The sequence below is a fragment of the Perissodus microlepis genome, chromosome 22, assembly GCF_051167445.1.
Source record: "Perissodus microlepis isolate ML-2025 ecotype Zambia chromosome 22, ASM5116744v1, whole genome shotgun sequence".
NCBI classification, from domain to species: Eukaryota; Metazoa; Chordata; class Actinopteri; order Cichliformes; family Cichlidae; genus Perissodus; species Perissodus microlepis.
Window position 1 is genome coordinate 21,828,934 of NC_140481.1, and position 23,961 is coordinate 21,852,894.

The 23,961-nt window shown below is 44.1% G+C and overlaps 1 protein-coding gene across 1 annotated transcript; it reads right to left on the bottom strand.

Moving 5' to 3' along the window:
- Window positions 1–875: 875 nt before the first annotated feature.
- Window positions 876–23,704, bottom strand: LOC146363081 (adhesion G protein-coupled receptor B1-like). Its single transcript, XM_084919257.1, has 32 exons — window positions 23,188–23,704; window positions 18,988–19,883; window positions 18,082–18,231; window positions 17,888–17,986; window positions 17,588–17,749; window positions 17,014–17,178; window positions 15,719–15,883; window positions 15,423–15,587; window positions 15,214–15,315; window positions 14,990–15,096; window positions 14,691–14,885; window positions 14,533–14,601; window positions 13,500–13,608; window positions 12,824–12,967; window positions 12,638–12,707; window positions 12,332–12,434; window positions 11,860–11,903; window positions 9,904–10,030; window positions 6,509–6,612; window positions 6,272–6,374; window positions 6,011–6,161; window positions 5,813–5,882; window positions 5,625–5,691; window positions 5,430–5,515; window positions 5,106–5,277; window positions 4,877–4,972; window positions 4,724–4,763; window positions 3,936–4,552; window positions 3,800–3,835; window positions 3,590–3,694; window positions 3,308–3,358; window positions 876–3,080 (listed from the first exon to the last, which is right to left on the bottom strand). The coding sequence occupies exons 2-32, from the start codon at window positions 19,688–19,690 to the stop codon at window positions 2,883–2,885; spliced, it is 4,575 nt and encodes a 1,524-aa protein (XP_084775383.1). The 5' UTR covers window positions 19,691–19,883; window positions 23,188–23,704; the 3' UTR covers window positions 876–2,882.
- Between the last annotated feature and the right edge of the window lie 257 nt (window positions 23,705–23,961).

The window sequence follows — 23,961 nt, forward strand, 5'->3', positions numbered from 1 at the left end:
AATTAGCACAAAGTGTTCCACAAAGCAAAAATGATCCATAAGCAACGATGTAATGGTGCACATCATATGATTTGATAACACACATTAAAATGCAGCGAAAATTGCACCTACAGTAAAGTACCATTTGCTCATAATCCAGTCTGCTCTCCAGGTGACCTCACGAAATGAGCAGTGCTCTACAAATGGATGATATAAATCTCATTTTGCTTATGCCTTGCAGCAGAATTACAGCGCACTGGCTCAATTAAAGCAAAGGACTGATTACGGGCAGGAGAGAAATCAGAGCGGGAATACTGCAGACAAAAGGAGACAAAACTATATTTAAACTGCAGAGCACATTTCCTATTTTTAAAGGGGTCAGAATCATATTCTAGCGCCTGTCAAATATCTTTGTTTTCTCATTACTCAACTTCAGAAATATTTTTTTCCTGGTAATAATTTGCCTTCCTGCAAAGCATGAAAATAGAACAGAGGAAAATTGCACTTCTATCATCTTAAGAGATTGCTGTTTTATGTTTCTGCAAATCACATCTCAAGTGAGAGAGAGTGAAATGTTTGCCAGAGGCTTTAATGTGGCAGGAGTTCAAAATTTACTTGTCTGTATTCCATCTTTCTTTGTAGTATTGCAGCATTTTTCCCTTCTTAGTTACAATTTCTCACTTTTGAACTTCTATTTTTAGCTTCCCTTGCATTTCGTTCTGGGTTTTAGGAACTGCTACGTGACAGCAGGCACACAAGACTCTGTAGAAGTTGTTGCGAATGTGATTAATAGAAATCTTAAGAGGACAAAACTGTATTTTAACATTACACTGTTGTTACCCGTAAAAATGAAAACAATAACAAAAAAACTAAATTAAAGGCCACATTCTTTCACGTATTGTAATATAAGATATTTTTTTATTAGAAATAAGTCACATTCATTTTGTGCTGTGAAAACTGTACATTTACAGGAGGTAAAACAGAACATTAAAAACATCGTGACGAGAAAGTACAATCGGGTAACTCGAGGTATGAATTGGGCTTTGGGTGGGGCAGAAAATTTTGACGGGGCAGGGGAATTGACTGGTAGTACATACTGTTGAGTTACCAACACTGTTACAGAAGACATGAGGTTCAATTACCCACCGCTACACAGCTGAGAGTAATAACAAACATCCTGGAACACAGTTATGTGATATTCATAGGCTATCATTCATTCTATATAATGCTCATTTTTTCTCAGTACTATCATCTACCTGTCACAGAGAGCTCCAAATATGGAGCCTTGTGCTAACAGATCTCTAGTGAATAAATTCTTTGAATTACTAATACAGATTTGTTATACAGTATTCTCATAAAGCATTTATATGCTCAGTAAATATGAGGAAGATGGTATAAAAATTTTGAAACATTAGTAAAAAAAAAATCTCGGCCTAAATTATATTATCAGTCTTGCTTGAGCATCAAGCGCCCATCATATTGCACTATATCACACTGATGGCTGAAAACACAAATGTGTTGAAGTTTTGAGGACCTGACGCTGAACTTGGAAGTCATTTCAGAGCCAGGAGCCTCCTGTTCTGTCCAAAAGTCCTGCAAGGCTGAGAAACAAAAGGGCGATGATGAAAGGCCTTTCTGAACCCTTGAATCCACATGTTCAACATGGAAGAGCCTGCATCTTGTGCTAGCTGTGAGGGGAGGGTGGTGTCCCCAGCCACCTCCTCACATCTCTATCCAGCATTTTCCAGAGTGCACTGCTCTTCCCGCTTGAGAGTCTGTGTTCCTTCTGGTGCTGGTGTTTTGGTATCGAAGCAGAATACTGGAGGAAACCAGCAAATGGTAACTAACCACCACCTCCATCACCACTCAGCATTGTTTGTCCCGATGCAGTCGATATGGGCTCCGAACACATTATGGGTGCATTGAATCCTTCTTTTCTTTTTCTTTTTTTGAATAATGTCATAGGTCACAGTACAGCAATAAATCTTGTGCCTGACACTTCATGAGGAAGGAATAAAAATCAAAATATGCTATTAACTCAATAATGACAGAAACAATGCTAATCATAACACCAGCAATAATAATTGGAATTATAATAGCCATGGTGATAACAAGAGTGAGAAGCTCTATCAGCGTGATTAAGCTCTCCAATAGAGGAGTGTGTTTTTTTCTCAGCACAGAGAGTCATTTTCAGCTCTGGAGTTGCAGTTCCAGATGTAAAGCAGTACAAACAAACACACAAGCTGAATAAATAAAAGAAAAAGATTAATAAAAACAATAAAGTAACCCACTTCACAAAAGCAAAATGTATGCGCCCATCAGAGTATTGGAGCATGAAACTGGTCCCATATGCTCTCTTTGCCTTGTCCTGTTTTTTGGAAGGTTTTTTTTTTTTGGCTGGAAGAAAATCAGCCAGGAGTTCCGGCTGTTACTCCCAATAAGCAGGGAGAACGTGCCGTTTCAAAATTATTCACTTTTTCTCCAAAGTTGAGAAGGAAAAAGAAGCACAGGCATGTCGACCACAGCTCTGAAACCCAGGCTGTGGCGCTCAAGAAACTCCCAGTGAAGCATTAATGGAACCACAGACAGTCCTGGTCCGTGGACTCCACTGATCACTCCACTACCCCTATGACCTTTACAGCACTCTAATAAGAGATGCTGATAAGTCCACTCTGAAGCTACATTAAACATCCCCTTCACCATCACTTCCACTCCACCATCCCTCCTTCTCTTCCTTCTTTCCTGCTCTGGCTGAGGGTTTGAAGACATTGATTCTGGGACCTACTTTCTCACTTCCTCTCTTTCTTGGCTTCCCCTACACTATCCATGCAGGATCCCATTCCCAAACCAAAAAAGGTGACCGAGGTGAAATTAGGCGGCTTCGCTAGCCCCCTTCCTCCCCCTCAGACCTCTGTCTGCAGGTCAATGATGTCCTGCCCCACCAGAGGGATGGTGGTGCTTGTCTTCTCCCACTCCACAGAGTGCAGCTCCAGAGGCGAGGCAGCTAAGGGCTCCAGGTCTTTGCGCACCCATGCAGGGGGTGATGCCGGTATTCCCCGGACTCCCTCCCATGGCCTCTCCAGAGGACCTTGCTGCTTGTCCTGTAGGAGGACAAAGAGAGGTCACTTTAGTGTTGCTGTCACTCGTTAGCTCCGGGCAATTCCTGATCTAATTGAAATGAAATGGGCTTCATCAGAGGTGATTTTCTGATAATGAAAGTCATTTTTGTCATTTGGGGAAAATTACTCCTCTTTGAGGCATGTGGACTCTATGATAGTGTGTCTAGGTTGTAAATTTTGAGAGTGTGAGGTTGTATATAAACACTCACGCTGTGGTTCGTTTTGTCACTTCCTCCTGAAGACACACTCCATCTCACAGACTGTAAGAAGGAAGGAAGAAAATACATCCTTATTCAAATGACCTCAAGGCACTTACAACCATAGTACAATACACTATGTTGTACATTGTTTTAAAAGGTCATTTTCACACCACGTAATCTTTTTTTTTTTTTTTTTTTAGCAATAACATTGCCTCTGCATTTCCCATTTATGTGTTTTTCAATTCCTGAAACATAATGTGCATGGAGATGGGTTACATCATGATTTCTTACCTTGCTGTCAGAAGCAGGAGATTCTCTGTCTTTCTCAGCATGGTGTAGCTTCCTATTAAGGTCCTGGAACATGTTCTGGTGGCGTTTCTTGGTGTGCATTATTTTCTAGAGTACATGTAAAAAAAATGAAATTAGTGTATTGTTGCATTGCATTTATTATACAAGTCATTTTCCTAATGTTTTCAGAGACAATATCCAAACAATATTTACCTCAAAGTCCAACTCAGCATAACGAGATTTCTGTCTCTGTGAGAAAAAGAGCGAGAGGAAGAAGGTCAGTTCAGTTTTAGAAACTTATTAGAAAACTGCAAAAGGAGACTAAAGCAACTATTCCATCTTCTCTTACCTCTAAGGAGCTCATGGAAAGGGTGGAGATGGTCTCACTCTTGGACATCATTGAGTTCATGGACTCGAAGGTGTTCTCCAGGCTGCTGTGGGTGATGTGAGACTCACTGGACATGTTGTGGATGTTCTGGATGGGGGAGTCTCTCTCTGAATATGACACGCTGACTTGATCAGGGGGGATCGACTTCATTCCAAAGGCAGCCTGAGGCTCCGCAAAGGGCCCGCCGAGGTGCATGAGTCTGGCTTGCGGCAGCTGCTCCACGCTGATGTTGTACTTTGTCGTGTCATCTTTGGGCTTAGCCCTCAGGGTGGAGGTAGTGTTGGGCATGAGGACGTAACCGCTGCCATCAGAGACACCGCCCTCTGCCTGAGCAAGATCGGCGTCCAGCTGCTTGAAGAGCTCTCCCTCGCAGACATACACAGGTTTTCCGCAGGATGGGTCGACTCCTCCCGCCAGGCGGCTTTTCTCTCTCTTCAGGGTAAGGGTGTGGCTGGAGTACTCAGGAACCGCCTGCATGTGACCTTTACTGGGGTTGGATGGCAGGGTGTGGTAGCTTGAGCCCATGGGAAGGGGCATCTGAGGAGGAGGCATCTTCTCTTCGGAGGAGCTCTTCATTCCTTTTAAGCAGAATTGCAAGAGCGAGAGTTAAAAATAATGGACGTCTAAGGAATTTGGTCCAATAAAAATGGTCTCTTTTTTTGCAAGTGCAAGGCTCACTTATATTGAAATGCAAATGGAAAAATGGTTAAGGGTAAGAAAGGAAAAAGCTGATGTAAAAAGGGGCTCACCTTGTCTGCTTGAATCTCCATCCTTTTCACTATCAGACGGCTGATAAAAGAACAAAAACATTCTATCAGTGTTTAATGTATGCATATATTCATTTAAGGGTAAATTCAAGAGGCACTCAAGACATTAAAAAGGCAATAAGCCAAGAAATTTACCATATGCTGGGTGTGGCCATTGTGCAGGGAACTGCCAGAGTCTCCATTTCCATCGTCCTTGCGGTCGACTACTCTGCACTTTACAGCCTCTTGAACCTAATGCATGGAAGGGGGGAAGATATTGAGAAAATTGTCTATGTTCTACGTTAGGTAACCTGATCAAAAACAACCAAATCAAACCAATTCCTTTTTATCTTTTTTACCTTGTCTTATTGATTTGTTTTCTTACCTCTCTGCGCAGAATGCAGTGCACCATGACAATGATGAACCCCTCCAGTGAGTCGAAGACGGCAAAGAGGATCTGAAAGAGGGCTGAGCGGCGGTCTGTGATGGCCAAGACGGCAGACATCCAGGTGAGGGCCAAGAGAGGCAGAACCACGCAGGAGCTCCACAGTGATGCCCTGCAACGGGAGAGAACAGCAGATTAGTAACAACTTCAGTTGTTTGATTGTGCGGCGTGATATCAAAGCACATCATCAATGAACCTGTAATGGCACTGATAAGGACGATAAGCACAATACTCGAGTGTGTTGAGAAGATCAATAAGACCTACCCGGCTCTCTCCTTCAGTTTCACGTCGGTGATGCCGTCCTTGGATACCAGCTTGTTGAAGACCAGAATACCAATGAACATATTCACCTGTGTGCAGGAAAAAAAATACATGGATGAAACAGTGTGATCATGGGTGATGCATTTACAAACAGCTATGTATTGTGATGGATTGGGATGTCAAAGTCAGAATACAAACCAGAACGACAGCTGCAGCAGGGCCTACAAATGCGTAGAGGAGTCCACCCTCAAGAGAGAGCCAGCAGCTAGAAATGAAAAGGAAGAAGGATGTTAATTCTTTAGCTAAGATAAGAGTTTTATCTCCCCTCAAAAAAAATTCTAGAGTAAAGAGAAGTGACAAAAACAGAAGGCTTAGAGTAGACTTACTAGTTGACAGTGCCGTATCCCTTAGCTTTTGTAAAACCCACAGACACAGCCACCACCAGTGCAGGAAGGCCTGCAAGACAGAAAAAGGGGAGAAAAGTTAGATCATCAAAGATAAAAAGCTATGGAGAAAACAAATGATGCAACACAGATTTAAAAAAAAAAAAAGAGAGAGAGAGAGACGAGCGTGAAGACGCTTACCCCAGCCTAAGCACAAGAAGCGCTTGCGGATGATGCGGTTGCGCAGACGACCAGTGACAGCCATATAGGACTGCCAAGCTTCTGTCAGCACCCAGCAGAAAGAAGAGAGGAAGAAGAAATGCAGAAATGCAGCGATGAGAGTGCACACCACCTGTGGGAGCCCGGAAGGAAGGGAGAGATAGAAAGATGAGAAATCTGTGTCAATCCCCAAGCAGTAAATTTGAAAAAGAGAGGGTAGGATTGCTTAGAAAAGTGCCTTACCTTGTTGCGAGCCTGAGTTTGTCCAACAAGAATGAGGGCATTGGAGCATATAATGGAAAGGCAGAAGTTGATAAGGATAACGGAGCGCTCTGAGCGGATGTACCTTGAGTTTGGGAAAGGTGAAAGGAAAAAAGAGTGAGTTTGGCAACGCGCGGGCAGAAGGAAGGGAAAAACACAGAACACGGCATAAAATATTAGAGGCTAGCATGGCTGATCATTGCTCGGAGGGATACTTACTTCCACACGGAGACATAGATGATGATGAGGAGCAGCAGGGTGAGAGAGGACACCCCACAGCCAACGATGAGAGTCACGGACGGGAGCAGTGCCTTGTCCATGATCTACAGAGAGGAGACAAGACCATGCATGCCTCTTAGAGCTGATTATGAACACACATGCACATTTATGCAGAGAAGAAACCAGCAATAAAAGCCACACACACATACACACATACACACTCAGGATACTAAGCTTCTGGGTATGCGCTATCTGGAATAGCAGACAGCTCCCCACAGGCAAACAGTTGAATGGCACAATCAGACCACGGCTGAGGCAAGGTGACATGTCAGAAAGATGGAGCAGCAAGCTAGACAAATGGTCAGGGTCACTGCATTTCTCCACTGAGCATTTGAGTCAGCAAATGAGGTGAAAATAATACACACATATCTCTCTCCATTAGGCAAGAACGGGGTTGCTCAAATCCCAGGGGCAGTTCAGGTAGGGTTGCCGTAATCAGTCATTAGTCTGAGCTGCTACAGCGACAGTCTAATCACTGACAGACATCCTACGCTCGTCTTTTCTCTCCCCTGTTAGCTGTGCCTCTGAATTTTGGTTCATATTTGTGCCAACCAGCAGCTCCTCATCCATCCCTGGAGGGGTGAACAGGTGGACCATTATCACCTGTGCATTAATCTGCCACCACCTGCCCTTCTGATCTCTGACAGCAGCTTCGTGCCTGCCGCTGCCAGCGGCAGTGACCATCCCATGTTTCAAACAGCCCTGTCACCGAACCTCTGGTGGGGGAAACAGAGGAGGGATTGTTTTTTGTCTTTCGTCCCTGCTGCTCAATCACCTAGAGGGCCAATGGGTCACCGCTGTGCACACAAATCTCATCTCCTTGAGACTTCAAAACACCCTTGCTGCTTGGCTAACGCACCTGCAAAGCCCCCACAAGATAATTGTGCAGTTTCGCACAATTTGTGTGCCCGGAATCTCTGTCTAACACCTACCCTCGTGGCTTTAATAAGGGTTTAAGTTAATCTAACACCTCTGATCAAGTTGTCATCACCACAGAGTGTGTGATTACTGGTAAAAAAAATCTCTCTTTGACAAATGCTGTGATTGTATTTTTAATAATGTGTTGACAGGGAAAAGACGGATAACAGCTGCAAAGGGTGAGTGAGAAAACTGCCCTGAAATGAAATAAATCTGCAGGTATCAAATTAGCCCTGATAGAGGAGAGGGAGATAGAGTCTGCTTTGGCCTTCATTTGATTTATGATGGTGATAAATTCTTGTATTGCAGGGCACATGAGAAGCACAGCTTCTAATACGTTTACCACTGTGTCCCCAAATGTAAATGGTACAATACGGAGCCTTGAGGGATTGTTCGTCTTCATCTCAGTATTTGCTCCACATAGCGTTTTTTCCCCCCCGTTATTAAAGCACTACCATGAAGTCCAGCCTGTGGCAGCCAAAGACTAATTTAGTGTGGCAAATTTGTTTCAAAATCTATCCAGCTACATCAGAAGGGGCCCAAAACAGATGGCAGATAGAAGTGCATTGTATTTTTTCCCCAGACTTTACTAAATCAGGCAAAGAGAACAAAAGGGTTGATACAGTTTGTCCTGACCCCTTTCTTTCTCATTCTCTATATCTGGGTTGAATCTTTACCATGGGCCACTGACTAGAATTTAGAAAGCCAGCTTGACCTACATATGAGGCATGTCTTCTGCCTGCCCTTCACCAAATCGCATCAGCTACTTGTGAAGAAATCTAAATGTGGAACATATTAGCTCATGCACATTTTTAACGTGTTTCTTACTAGCACTAAGCAGTGGTCGAGGGAATCGGCTGTTCAAGCTGTGGGCTGTTCCCACAGGACCATGGTGTTTCAAACACCTGCCTCAGAACTCGTGAAACGATACCATCGAATGAGAGCTAACATACTGCAGTGTCTGGCTGTTTTTCCGCTCCTCTCTATTTCAGCCTTGTGCGTTTCGCTTGTGTTGTTTATACAGTTTGCAGGAAGATGTTATTGAAAATGTCCACAGCGAACATCAAAGGATGGATGGGGGGGGGGGGGGGGGGGGGGCATCAGTGCATGACCAGACGTCTGTCTCTCATTGGTCGCCTCTTTGGCATTTCAGACTTGGTGTTGTGGCCATAGAAGAAGAAGGAGGAGGAGGGGAATGGATGTAATCGAGAATTCAGAGATATTGGCAGACGAAATGATTGGCGCAGCTGCATTTTTAGTGGTGCGGGGGAATGAGGGGAGGGCCGTGTGTGTGTGTGTGTGTGTGTGTGTGTGTGTGGGTAGCCTGTAACATATATTGGAGGGACTATTTAGACTGGCAACAACAAAGCAAATCAAATCTAGGATGTAAACAACAGGTTGGGGAGGAAAAAATGACAATCCTCAGTGGGGATTAAGCAGCAGAAAAACACTGCATACCAAATTCACTGGTTGTTTGTCTTACTCCTGCCTGCACACTTAAGGAAATAAGCAAAATTTGCGTATTTAAACTGTACATTTCCTCAGACTAATGGACATCTGTTGATTGTTTATCAGATCGGAGATGGACAGACCATTTCCTCTGTCCTGAGGGGTATAGGAGAGAGGAGGAGGAGGAGGGGATGTGACTGTGTGTGTGTTTTTCCCCCCTTCAGCATCTCAGTTATCAAAAATCACACAGGCCGAGTTTGCGCTGCAGAAGCCGTTACCAAGGCAACTGGAGAGGAAGATGCTCTAGAGGCAACACAGTCTAAAGGGGGAAAATTACACATTGTCTTTGCGCATGAAATAAAGCGATGCACAAGGGCACATTTTGGTAATCAGCGCATCGGGCATGCAAGCTGCACTAACTCCGTATAGTTTGGACAAACGTGCATTATTCATAACCATAATCGGACAATAAATGCAATCCGACGGGCAAAAAATCATTTTATGGTGTTGAATTAATCATTCGCAGGCGATCTTTCTTCTAATACAAGCAGCTAGGCATTAACGTATTTCCTACTACAGATAAAACATATATCTTTTCTATTGTTTTTATATAATTTATGTAGCTGCAGCAAACAAATCATCATCAAATTAACAAGCACGAGCAAAATAAAAATGTGCACGCCCGAAACGCAACTCGCAAGGTTTTGAATTCAAAATCTAAACGCAATCCGCGCACATCAACATGTTGCTCCGTTATCCCCCGCTAAATATACATAACCCAGAAAAAGCTGCATTTCTCCGATCAGCGGCACCTGTACGGAGACAAAGGAGCGCTGGCAGGCAGCGCTACAGCAAAGCGCTCGAAAAACAAGCACTGCACCGCATTCACGCGCACACTGCACTAAACACTTAACATGTACATCGGAGGGAATAAAGAAGCTTATTTTATGATCAGATGGATAACTTACCGAGTCGAAGTTGACGTGCGATAAAATGGCGAAGGTGGAGAGGCTGTCACACACGCATTTGGTTCTGAATGAATGAACGGGCACCGCTCTGCAGCTCCGAGCAGACCAAGACCCAAGCAGAGAGGAACTGCACAGAGAAGGAGAGGGAAGGCAACAACGGGTTAGGAGAGGAGAGATCAGAGAAATCTCTCGTGTGAATGTCTCTTGATGGATTACTATTATGGTTTTTGTTATATAAGTGGTGGGAAAATATGTATATATAAAACATATCTATGCATTCAAATCCCGTTTATGTGAATAAATTATTTTTTCTATAACATACTACAACTGAACTGTTTTATTTTAGGACTTATTTGCAGGTTATTTTCTTTTTGATGGGTCCATCTGTGACATAATTAGTGATAAAAGACCTTCATAAAAGTCTTAATCTCCAACAGTTCTTGCTACATACTATCTTTCTTCAGCAGACATGAGATAAAAGGCAAACAGATGTCCAACTTATGGAGGACAAGAAGACAAAGGACAAGATGTTCCCTCTTTAGAAATAGAAGGACAGGAATATGGAGGCGATGTGAATTGTGATCCTTTCTCAATTTTGAGGAAACTTACACCTCAGCGCCACATGTCAGATGCCAGAGAGCACAGGGGACTTTAAGGCAATGTCCAGCACCCTCAGGCTCTGACTTGGTGGTAAACAGAGAAGGGTATTATAGCCAGCAGGTCCAGTCTGGTATAGATTGCCATGGGAGGACAGCTGCAGGGTAAAACTATTATGACTGTCTACATCTAAGTAGGCTGGGCTGCACTTTTTAATGTGCACCCTGTTTGAGCTGTGATAGGCTAAAGGTTGCATGTTGAATTGTGATGAAAGGCAGGTCTTAAAAAGCATGTGTGACCCCATTAATGTCACAGAAAAAGACCATGTCCTGCGATGAGAGCACTCTCAGACATATGCAGCTCTGTAAGCAAACAGTGACCCCCCCCAACTCTGCCATCATCCCGAGCTCCATCTTCTGCCATTTCCACCGTCTCTATCCTGCCATTAATTACATCCGCTGTCAAAAAAGAATCTAATTTGACTACAGGCACATGCCTTCTCTCTGAAAGTATACGAGTTAATTACATTTTCTCAGACTCTGGTTATTATGTGAGGTGCAGGTGTATTTTCTTATCAGTCTTTCTGAAGTATACAAGTCTATCTATATGCAAATTGTCCACCTGTGTATTGCTCAAGAGTGGCATAGTGGGTCTGGAGGCTGACTGATCCAGGGCAAGTCATTCAAATGGATGTAAGCATCTTTAAAAAACTAAACTTCCAAATGCCACAGACATTAACCTCAGCGGTGGCGTATGAGCATAACTGAGAGGAGGGAGAGGGACAGTGTCCATTGTCTTTACGCTGACACTCTGCAGTTGACCTAAAGGTGCAGCAGTGAGCTCACTGTGATGCTAATAATGAGGTTAGAGGTGCCGCCTTTGTATTTCTCCCTCTTCGGGATGTGGTTAGTTTAAAGTGACGAAGGGGACTGTTAGATCAAAGTGAAGTGTCACTCAGCTGCAACCAGTGTGGCTCATTAGGGCTGTCATTTCTCGCATCTGTGTGCTTTGCAGTAAGTGTGTAAGACAGCTGATTGAGTCCTGAAGCTTCAGGCATGGGGCTCAAAAAAACATGAACATGTTGTGGCATTCCTCTGTGTTGCTGTCAAAGTGATTGACATGAAAAATGGATGAGAAATTATTGCTCTCTCTGCGGTGAGAGTAAGATTAACAGTGGGTAGTGCCGGGGGAGTGGAGGGGGCTGAATAGCTATTGTGGGGACGTCAGCTCTACGTGAGGAGATAAACAGCAGCTAGCACCAGATCAGGTGACGAGACCATGCAGGACTTAAAAAAAAAAAGATGTGAGTGATGGTTAGACGCACATATAAGAAGAAAAACAACTTTAGTCACCACTTACGTTTCGCTTTCGTCCCATGAGAGGCACGTCTCGTTTATGGTGCCCTGCAAGAAGAGGCAGATGGAGAAGAAAGTGTGAGGAATCGCTACAGAAAAGGGAAACGCGTGGGTTGGGACACCTTACTATAAATGTGTGAGATGCAACAGCTTGCTGTCAGCCACCTGCCCACATTTCTTACACTCTCTTGTAAAAGCATGCATGAAACTAAAAACAGCTCCTTATCAGCACAAGAGGCTAATCATTACGCATGATTTGTCATCATCATCATTCACCATCATCATCAGCAGCCGGCCATTTGGCTGTGCTGTGATCTTCCTTGAATTTCAACTGACACAAGTAAAGTAAAAGTCACAGTGTCACTGAAAATGTCAGTAAAATGTCAGGCCTTGTGCGCTGTAGTGAGCAAACAGCCAGAGGGGGGTGATATTTATTCGTGAGGCTCCATTAGTTTGGAGAACCATTAGGGACTCACATTATGAAGGTGAGGGAATTCGATCTCAACAGGGGATGACAGGAGAGTTGGGTTGGGCTTGACGATTACCGTCACCACCTTAGAATTGAGGAGGGTAGTGTTGCTGTGGAGAAAGAAGACATTGCAATGAGACATTACAGCAGAACGAACGCGGGTATGGTCTGATGTAAGGCTTAGCAGTAAAAATGACTCATAAATGCAAGAAAATACAGGAGGATAAAGTCAAAGGGGCGCCATCTAGTGGCTACAAAATGTATTTCATGGAAGGCCAGTTTCATACACATAAAAGCAGAGAGATTGTATTACCTATGGAAGGACAGAATGGATGCAAGGTTTCTGTAGAGGACCATGCCAGTCACAATCGCATCGCTGCCATCTAGAAAAACACAAGCAAAAAAAAAAAATCATGTTCACAAGGCTGCATGTTGGCTGATCTCACCCATAAAATAAATTATGTAAAAATGATATCGATACACGTTTGTTAATTCTCACCTGACTGCTCAACGGACAGAGCATCACGGGACACTGTGACCTTCTCCTCAGAGGTCCTGACCCAGTCAGACGTGTCTCTCCAGCCCTTCAAAGTGAAGGTGAAGTTGGAGCTTGTAGCTGGAGAGCGCTTGTGAATGCTCAGCACTGAGAGGAACAGAAATTTAGACATTATGGCTTTTTGTTAGTAAACAGCACTCAGAGGTCATCTATTTCAACTCTGTTTATTTTATACTGCAACAGCTGAAAAACTGTACTGATGCAAACTGCGCCAAGGACACTGCAGTTTCGTGTGTAGTGCTAGCTGACCATAGTAGTCACTTCCCACTAAATTCTGTGAGAATGTCACCTTCACTGAGCCAAAACAGCCATGCAAATTGCAGAAAGTGATTCAGCGTGTGACGTTTGTATTTCACGCTGTAGCGCTAATTGAAAGTTTGATAAGTTTGTGCAAAAGGCACCACATGCATGCTATGCCAAAAATACTGGCGCAGCATTTTGGAGGTGGCACAAATTCTCTGCTATAGCTGATGAAGATGACAGCCTGCTGCCGTTTGTATGTTCAGATACACAGCGGCGAGATTAAGATTGATGGACTCTCCGGGTGGAGAAAGGACAAATCACTCTGAGCAGACATGAGAGGGACAGAGAGAGGCTGGCAGAGGAAATTGGGGCTCACCTAAATTCTCAGTGGTTTCATAAATTTCCTGAAAGCCACTCATTTGCATCCCAATCATGCTCACAAACTCTTCAACGAGGCGGAGGAATTCCTTAATAGTAGCACCCATCTAGTTAAGAAAAAGACAAAAGACAGAAGGATAGGAGTCAATAACAGGTGAATTCAGTTGATTGAGTTTGATTGTATAAAAAGCGTGCAAATGGATTTAATTGTGTAGAAAGGCAAAGTCGCAGTTCCTTAATTACATGTTCATATCTAGATTTCCTGTCCCTCTGACTGTTAGGGTTGTGATTATTCTTTCAGAGTGCTCTGCAGTGGACTGAAAAAAGAAGAAGAAAAAATGTTTCTTGCTGCTATGCAACCTCGGAACTTCCTTAAGGCCATAAATGGGCAGGCTGTTGATTCATACTGAGGTTTTTTCGTCCACTCTCTCCTTCTCAGTGGAAGGGAGGGCTGCCCGACTTGCGTGTTTCTGACGCACAACTGCAGCGATGTGGGCGCAAGGTGTGTGCTTGCATGAGATGTACAGCTTGTGTCTCCCTACAACAGCCATCAGTATGTAGGATGGCATGGAGGCTCACAGATTGCCGAGTGGGAGTAGTGATTTTCCCTGATTCAGTTTCTCTCTCTCTCCCTTGCTGTCACCTTGACGTGCTTTTCTCTGTGTCGCATTGGCCTTAGTAATCCACCCTCCTGTTTTTCAGTTTGTACACAAACACGTGTTTGCAAGATGCGGTGGGAGTTTTCTGCTTTTTGAACTTTTCTATCTAAAAAGTCTTGTCTCTCTTTGTTTCATCACTCGCTTTAGCAGGAACACTGACAGAGCGTCATGAAAGTGGGAGGGGGGAATATGTTCTTCCCGGTCTGTTGTAAGAACAACTTAAGAACATATTTAAACAAATTGAGAAATGCTAGATGTTAGAGCCATAATTCTAATCATTTTCTTGTACATAATCCCATCTGGAGAATGTCATGAAAATAGACTCTTTTTCTCCAGCTTGCTCGCATCTACTGTGAATCACTTATCACCTACCAGCTGTGCTTCATCCCATTTGTCACGATGTTCCTCCTTCAGTAAGTTGCTGATGGTCTGGACGTAGTTCTGCAGATCATTAAATAGAGGCAGAGGTGTAAGAAGGTGCCAACACCGGTGCTTTTTGAATTGCTTGCTAACAAGTCTTAAGGCCTCACCTCTATATCGGAGTTGCTCAGTCTCAGCCTAGTTTCTTTGTAGAGTTCGGTGGTGTTCTTCAAGATCTCCATGATGGCCAAGATGTCGCCGCTGTAACTTGCCCCTTTATCAGAGGAGGTTCTCAGGCGTGAGATCACCTCAGCAACCCCGTCCACGCTTCGCCCCATCTGTGCTTTGGCGTTGTAGTCCCTCGACTACAACAGAGAGTCAAGAGGTTACTCTGAGCCTTTGCGCTCCCAAAAAAACAGATGAGGCATTTAGGATTTTAATTAACTGGGGCATGTTTTTCAGGGCTTACCAGCATCTGAATGTTTTCATAGTTCTTGGAGATACACTTGATGTAAGTTGGGTTCTCCCAGGAGGCGAGGCCAATAGCATCAAGAGTGCAGCGGCGCAGAATCAGACCTGTTGTAAAGAGAAAGCACAATCTTGTTTTTGGCATAGTGGGGGGTTATATAGTTTAAGCATCCAAGGGGCGGAAATAAAAACTACAAATCACATCAAACATCAATGTTACTCTACCTGAGGCATTAGCAGGGCAGCCAGTGGCAGCCAGGTCTCCAGCGGGGGTTTGCTTCCACACGACATCTCCAGTGATTTGCTCGGGGCAGATCTCATGGGGTTCTGACAGGTAAATGAATCAAGTGAGATAAGATAGGAAATCTATTTTCTTTGTATTTGGGCTGCGCTGTATTGAGACTATGTTTATTTATTGTATCAAGACCACTAACCAGGGCATCTCTTGTCATTGCAGCGCTTATGCTCTCTAGAATCACCAGGGCAAGGTTCTCCTCCAAAGAAAGGCCCTTCACAGACCCTCTGCCTCTGCTGGTTGCCTCCACCGCAAGTCTTGCTGCAGCTGCCCCATGAGCTCCATTCATGCCAGCGTCCATCAACTACACACAAAATATTTTACAGCATTAACTCTGTACTGTGAAATGCCTGATTCATTTCTTTTTTTTCTTTAAGTGAATTAGATATATAGATATAAACATATATAAATATATATATATATACATATATTTACCAGGGCACTCTTTCAGGAAGCAGTCGGCTGTCTCTTTAAAGCTGCCGTGGCACTCTGAACCCCCGTAAGATGGCCCGTTGCACTCCCTGGTTCTCTGCATGGTGCCATTGGAGCAGGTGGTAGAGCATGGAGTCCAGGCAGACCACTCATTCCAGAATCCGTCCACTAGAGGGAGGCAGAAGAGCACGTACGCCGGAAAGTTATAACTTTGTGAAGACATGACAGGCCCTCAGGCCAGAGGCATCATAGCACAGTCACCAGTACATTAACATTTCACATGACCTACTTTTTTGAGTTTAAATGAAACAGAAAGTTGGAGCTCAGTAATCTGCCCTTCAAGCATGACTGCATGTACCTTTCACCCTCTAAGATCCACTCTCCTTAAATAGAATACACGCAATTACACTGACCAGGGAAGCCATCTTTCTTGTAATGTATTTTTAAATAAATTACTCAGAAATGCAACTAAGATTGAAGACAACAGAAACCAATTTTCACATCCTATTTTTATATTTAAGAGCATAATAACCCTGGGAAAAAAAGAATCAAAATTGTTATTAAATGCTGCCCTGAAATGATAAAATAGATGTAATAATCCTCGTGGTCTTTAGAAAATTTGGTCAAAATAAAGAATTAAATTACAGCAAATAGGCAGCTAAGGATGACTTAATTTCCTAAACATTTCAGTTTCAAATTGAATTTATAATCCTCTCAGTAAATGACTTTGCCAACTCTCTGTTTCAAACACTGCTTGCTAACAAGCAGTGTTAGCTGTAGACGACAGAGACATCTGCTGATAGTAAAATGCAACTGCAATAAGATTTTATTCTGATTTAAAAAATAGAAGGAAAAACACAGACTAAACCAGCTGTGAACAAAGTAGGGAAAAACTAACAAACTGCTGCTGTGACTTCAAAATGAGTTAAATCTTTTCAGTACATGTGTAGGTGGCTGAATGACCGTGAGCATATTATGAGTCACTGGCAGTTGTTATAAAGCTACTGACTAATGCCCACAGAGGATTTTATTCTGATGCGTCAGATGTAATATCAACCTGCCACTGCAGTCGCTGTTTGTGATGGTGGTGATGCCAATAAGTGGCTTAATTAGCTCTCGTCTATGAATCACTTCGCCAAGGGGGGTTAAATAACATATCCAGGGTCAGTTGTCATAGATTTTTAAGGACGGTAGTAAATGAACATCAGTCCAGTAGAACTCATTTGATGAGGATTACGTATGTATTTTTTATACTTACACTTAAATAAACACTTACAGTCTAAAGGTTCATGACTCACCTGGGCAAACAGCAATGTTGCAGAACTTGGTTTGCTTTGTGGGGCCACGGCAAGGCTCTCCTCCATTCTGGGGCTGCTTGCATGTGCGGGTACGATCACGATAGCCGCGGCCACAAGTGGATGAGCACAGGCTCCAGGGGGTCCACTCATCCCAAGCACCATCCACTGCACAAAGGTAACACAAGGGGGTATTTTGATGAAGGATATTATAGAACACAGGATGAAAATGTAAGCTTTAATGTCCTGGAACATTTTGTAAACTCTCCACTAGGTGGGGCAGTCAGCTAGGTGGAAGATAGTGAAGTTTCCTTGATAATGACAGTCAGCCCTTTTTTTCAGGCTCTTAATCTCAGTTTGTGAGAGCTCAGAGATGTTTTTATAACTTGTCTGCATCTCGTCATCTACTTTACTTTTGTGATTGATGTTGCATAAAGGAACCTAATTAAGAGATAATGGCTTCTACTTGTATTATACACTTCAAAGACGCCAGGTGTCTCTCCAATTTTCTACATCTCTCTCTGTTTTTTTTCTTTTCTCCTTCTGCAACATTAAAGAGGATCAACCAGGGACTCACCAGGGCAGACAACTGTGTTATTACATGGCCGGTTCTCACGCAGGGGTCCGGTGCACTGGGTGGTGAATGAGGAAGTAGCACAGACACGGCTTCGGCCCTGCCAGCCCTCCCCGCAGGTCACTGAGCATGCACTCCAGGGGGTCCACTCATCTGTAGTAGCATCTATGAACATGATATATTAGAGGGTCATCACAGCCCCTTAACACTCAGAAATGTTAGGATGATAATTAGATGCCCTGAGTAACACCTTTGGCTTGGATCACAGTGTGCAAAAGTGTTAACAAGTGCTTGCTATCTCACCTGTTTGAGTGGCAACAACTCCATGGTTAGAATCATCAGCATTGTCCCTTCTCAACCCAATTATGGCCCGCAGACCCTGGCTCTTGTTGCGCTCCTTGCCTGAAAGAGTTTGAAAATTACACCATTACACTACTTAATCTGCATCATCTGCACCATCGTTCTCAGTTGCATGACTAAATTAGAGCTGGGCTTACCAATGCATGCCTGAGAGTTGCAAGCCCGCCCTTCCTCCACTGTTCCCTCGCACGCGGTATCATCAGGCTGGCAGGCTCGGCTGCGCACCTGGACTCCGCCACCGCATTCCTGACTGCATACGGACCAGCGGCCCCAACCAGACCAGCCCTCTGCAGGAAGAGATAAGAGGGAGAGAGATACTGAGCAAAAGTTGGAAACTTAAACTGTTGTAATGTAGCTGATTTTCAATCACATTTCCAATAAAAGAACAGGAAGTGAGTAATATATGTTTTATGTAAAGACAATGAGCAAGGACGATTCTTTATAAGCAATACAAGTTCAATTTGAAATGATGAATGTTTGCTTTGAACCACAGCAGAGCAGTGTGTGTGTGTTAGCCTGACTGGTGCGTTGCTATGACAACCTCAAGTGCGGCACTTCGATTTCTGGTGCCAGCTGGCTGCGAGGTCTTTGTGTTCTTCTCTGCCCCGGGCTAACAGACAAACATGCCCTCTATCTCCCCCTAAGACTAAGCCTCCTTGTCAAGCATCTAGATAAAATGAAGAGCTGACTGTGTGTGCAGTTCAGGAGGTCCTGCCACTTAGGTGTGAACATGCACTGGCGAATTTCTCTAACACCTTTGATTTACCCCTCATTACTCTGCGATGGTTAAGTACACAACCTCTGCCTATGGCCCCGCTCTGCAGACGAGGATCATTACCTTAGCTCCTCTTCAGACACACACGCTAACAGACGAGTTGTAGAAAGCATGCAGAGCTGTGGGATCCTGCACAACATTATCTAACCACCCCAACAACAGTCTGACCTATTTGATTATTGCTAAGCAAATAATAAGCAAGCCAGAACATACTTGGGGAAAAAAGGGGGATTGAGCACAAATCAAAACACTCAAGTTACAAACTTACTGATAATCTCAGCATCACGTCCATTGTCTTTGGGAACGGGAAGGCATTTCTCAACATAGACACCGCCTCTGTAGCAGCTTCCTGGCTTCCTCTTTGGGACCTCCCAGCACTGGCAGGGGGTGTTCATGATGCCACAGGGGTAATCATGGGTGCTACTGGACAGGCACTTCTCCAGCCACTGGCACAGCATCTGGCAGGCAGGCATACTTGGGTTCCTCTTCCCCACGACCAGAAACTCAGCCTTGAACTCACTGACATCATTCTCACCGTTCACAATCTGCAGGCCGTTTCGTGGAGCAACCTTGCGCATCTGCAGGAACTGCTTGCTTGACTCCAGATAGGTGACAGTGGTTGTACCATCGCACAGCCTAACAACCTCATCGAAGCTCTCCATGCCCAGGTAGGTACGGGAGGTCTCAATGAAGGAGTCGAACTGGAAGGTCCGGATCTGGCGGGGCACGCAGGACTCGGTGGGCTTGGTGATTTTCATGTAGACGGTGTAACGGCGAGGATCAGGATTCTGCAGGGTCCAGGAGCATGGTGTGGAGTGCAGGGTGGTCGTGGAAGTGAAAACACCAAAGAAGCGGCTCTGTTCCAGGGTGGCACAGGTGGGAGAGGCAGGTCCAGAAGGAGTGCAGGAGGTCAAACCGAAGAAGAGCAGGACGAGGGCCACACAGGGGCCGGTAAGAGCTGACCACGCCATTGGGTCGGCTTAGATAGAGGATGTTGTTGATATATCTGTGATTTCTGGTTTAACCAGGTCGTTTCTTTGACTTCTTTGTTGCAAGTTACTGCACTCAGATCTCTTACTTATCTTCACAACCCCTCTCAAGAATTGTTGGATGCTTAAGTTTTAGCAAGTCAGACAATGTGCCATGTCTGTATCAAAGAGGAAGCTGCAGAAAAACAGAGAAATGAAGAAGAGGAAAAAAATTGTCAGTATGCACTAACATCTAACTAATCAAAACAAAACACCACATATTAGTATGCATGAGAGGCGCTTTCTTCAAATACAATGCATTTCTTCCACTTCCATGATATGCATTTTAATTGGCCCTATTGTCAGACTAATATTTATCCATCAAGAATCTGCCTTTGATCTGTATCACAGCATTTCGGGGTATGTTCAGTGATCTAAAATGCCCCGTTCTTTGGGACATAATTACTCAGGCAGTGCAATTACAGTCCTTCACAGCAAGCTGGTATCTCCAAGCTTTTGCTCTTTCCTCCCACACACTGAACTGTACTGCGAATCGTGTGCGTCAGTCTGACGTTCATACAAGCATTGCCACTGGCAACCACAGACGCCTATTAGTTCCATCATTTGTGCAATGCGCCCCTGCTATTGAGTGGTAAACAAGTGAAATGGTTAGTCTGTGTGTGATTTCACATCCTGCTATGGCATTTCTAAAATTGCTTTTGCATTACATACCATTGCAGTATGTGAAATGATCTATGCAGCTATGGTGACTAATGCTTGTCTTCTGTGCATAATTAGGGAAAAAACATACATTTTAGGCAAGGTGCATGCACATATCATACCTGTGAATCACTGAAACCCACTCTAGTGAAGCATTTAATTCTGCTCTGCTGAAAGGCTATATGCATGCACATTAGACATCTGCTGCATTCTTTACTTTTCTTTATTTTGTCTTACTAATCCTGCAGGCATACTTTGTACAGAACTTGTTTTATCTTGTAGAGACTCCAACCTTTGCCACTATATGACTAATCCTGCCTGGAGAAGCAGTGCACAGTCACTACAAAGTCTGTGTAGTCGACTGGACTCACAGAAGAAATGGCCAAGATGCTCCCTGAGCTCAGATGGGAGGACAAAACACTGTTGCTCAGCAACACCTTTCAGGGTTATTCTTTTTCATGTTCAGCTATACTTGACTGATTATTGTCAGTGCAGCCAACTGAAGCTATCATCCACTGTGACATTTAATACATAAGCTGTGATCAGGAATTGTAAGATATGTGTATGCAGGATGCTAAACATGTTATTTCAGTAAAAGCCTGTATTGGCTACATGTTGCCGTAGGGTTAATCATAAAGGTGGGGCAGCGACACAGCCACACAATTGATGCCTATAGTGGCAGTCACTTTGAGAGGCACCTGCACTTTTCAGGCAGAGAACTCATAATTACTTTCCTCACATCTCGTTTCACCTCCCTCCATCCATCCCTGCCTCTCGCTAACCCTCCCTCTCCTCTTTTTGAGCAGCGCAGCAAAGACCTCTGCTTTGTGTAGGTGGGTGTCTCCCTCCCGCCTCCCAACAACCGGAAGCTCCATGAATGGGCATCGGATGAGACACAGAGTGAAAAGAAAGGTCCAGCTGTCTTTGAAAAAGTCTGTGTTGCTCTTTTTCAACACCCCCCCCCCCCCCTCCCTGCTCACCCTCCCCATCCACCCCCCCTCCAGTCTTTCTGCCCCTTTCGTCTTGCTTTTTCCATTTGCTGTCGTCAACAACATTTTTGCATAGCGGGCAGCCTAAAAAGCAGGCAGATTGTCGTTATGGAGACGGGGTTATTTTTTGCAGATCAGTGTGAAACACATAAAAAGTGCAAAATAACAATCCGCAGCATGCTGTCTGCTTTTGCTGGCATACACAGTTCCTCTATGGCACATACAGCAAGCTTTGCATTACTCGTGTCAGGTGCAAAGAAACAATTATACTTATTAATGCAAAAAGCAAAAAAGCATCCATTTGATGAAATGTTACATTTGCACAGGCTGTTAAGAAACACCTGCAGATGTTTAAGACATCTGCATGAGCATCCTGGCCAGGTCTCTCTTGTAAAAGAGAGTTTTGATCTTAATGAGACTTTTACCTGAATAAATAAAGAACTGTATTACTGTGTAAATCAGAAAGTTATGATAATTTCCATGGATTGTAGTAAGCACTGAGTTCTGATTTGGTTAAGATGTGATAAAGAGGATAGCGTCGAAATTAGTCAGAATACTATCTCCCAGAAGAGATATTTAATATTAAAATCCATTAAGACAAACCAATTACTTTTAATCTGATGTAACACTTTGAAAGCAGATACGTTTAGTTAGCTAGATTTGTATCAACTGAAATGTGAAACTTAAGCTTTTCTGTCTGAATGCTGTTTGAGATGGAATCTGTCTCCTTCTTCACTGGTAGATTTGTGTGTGTATGTATGTTTGAGTGCAGTAGAGGAAGGATAACAAACAGATAATCAGTATTTCTCGACCTCTGTCTTTTCTTTGCAAGCTGCTGTCTTTTGCTGAACCGAACTCAAGAAAAGCAATTTCTGAAGCCATTACTGATTGTGCTTCATCCACAAATTGCTCGCTTTTTTGTTTGCTGCACCCATTGCAAGTAGTTGCACACGTGTGCAGGAAACTAGACCACTGGAGATGGCTTTGCTACAGTAAAAATATCAAACAGCGAAACTCAACCGATTGCTCACATGGACTCTGGGCACCTGGAGGCACAGTTTGCAGAGTGCATATGTGTTAAATAAACTCAGTCTGTAGGCTTTTTTCAGGGATGCAGACATTTCTTTTTGCTGTGCAAAGTCTCTGCCTTAGTTATCTTTGAAATCCTGCTATATGGAGTAGTCAGACGATGTAAGCTGTTGAGGGCATCACTTACAAAGCATCTGCAATAGTTAACTGTTCTGCTTTATACAGTTCAGAAGATTCTAACATCTTTCACAGCCACACCCAAATCTTCCATGTAGTCTAAAAGATACAGCTATACCAGAAACTTCTGTCAAACAACCTGTTGCCAAAATCAGAGCAGCATGACATAGTACTATCGCTACCCTTCCAGGATTGTTGAGCTAGAACTTTCTAACAGTTCAGAGCAGCTGTGCGGATCAGCTGTAGGGGCTGTTAAAGGAACAAACATGAGTTACACACAAGAGCTGAATAACTACAAAGAACAACAACAGAACGATTCGGCAGAAACGCTTTGCACGAACAGAGCAGATCAGATCACTGACAGGCGAGAGTTTCAGCACCACAGACAGCGACTTACAAGTGACAACAAACTCCGCTGCCGGAGGACAACACTCATACACAATCACTTTGTAACTTTCAGTGTTCAGTGTCTTAACAGCATGTTAAGTTATGAAACATAGAAAAAACAACCCCGCACTCACATAAGGCACGTTTAAGAGATGAAGCAACGAAAGAACGAAAAAAAAACTTGTGCTCTTTTCTTACCTTGAAAACGTTTTCTTTGAAGTCTGGTCAGTGGCTCTCTAACCGATCGCCCAGGTATCTGGAATCTGGACACGGATAGCAGCTGCTGAGGATATCTCAAAGTCTGACCCGACTCAAAGTCTTGAGATCTGCGCTCTGGCCAAAACTTTCGCAGTGTTTGACGCCGCGAAAAGGATGCGCCAGGTCCAGCCCGACCCAGGAGGGTCGATCCCAAGTTTCAGTGCAGTCCAATCTCACAAGCAAAGAAATATAAAGCGACTCTAACCAAACTCCAAAGAGTTTACTACCAACTTTGTTTAGTTGCTATATCCAGAGAAACTGGTGTATAGCGGAGTGACAAATTGGTTGTATCGGAGCTCCAGCAGACAGTCCGCAGAACCAAACGCCGTGGTCTCGCTTGTCTTTTCGCTCTAAGCTCCAGGATAAATGTTGGTACTTCTACTCCCGGCTTCGGAGTCTTCTTGCTTGTGGTCTTTGCACTGCAAGTGGGTCCAGTCTGAGTGTAGCTTGTGGCCTGCTCTTGGTTGTATATATCCAACCCCGCCCCCCCTGCTTCAAGTTGGAGTTTGTGCGTGGATGGAGTACTGAAGTGAATGAGACAGCACCAAGACGGGGGGAGTGTGCGGGGGAGACGTGTTTGTGTGCGTGCGCGCGTTCGTGCCAAAGTGTGAGAGTGACTATGTCAGCGCACGGAGGAGGGAGGGAGCCTGAAGAGAGGGGAGGGATTTGTGCAGGGAGACAGATACAAACGATTATGAACACCAAACTACGCAG

What these genes read in the sequence shown, in the direction of transcription:
- LOC146363081 (XM_084919257.1), bottom strand. Translation starts at nt 19,690, where the DNA reads ATGGCGTGGTCAGCTCTTACCGGCCCCTGTGTGGCCCTCGTCCTGCTC. An exon ending in TAACACAGTTGTCTGCCCTG is followed by an intron (nt 17,179 to 17,587) that starts GTGAGTCCCTGG and finishes ACCTTTGTGCAG; the next exon opens with TGGATGGTGCTTGGGATGAG. An exon ending in TCCATTCTGTCCTTCCATAG is followed by an intron (nt 12,435 to 12,637) that starts GTAATACAATCT and finishes CTTTCTCCACAG; the next exon opens with CAACACTACCCTCCTCAATT.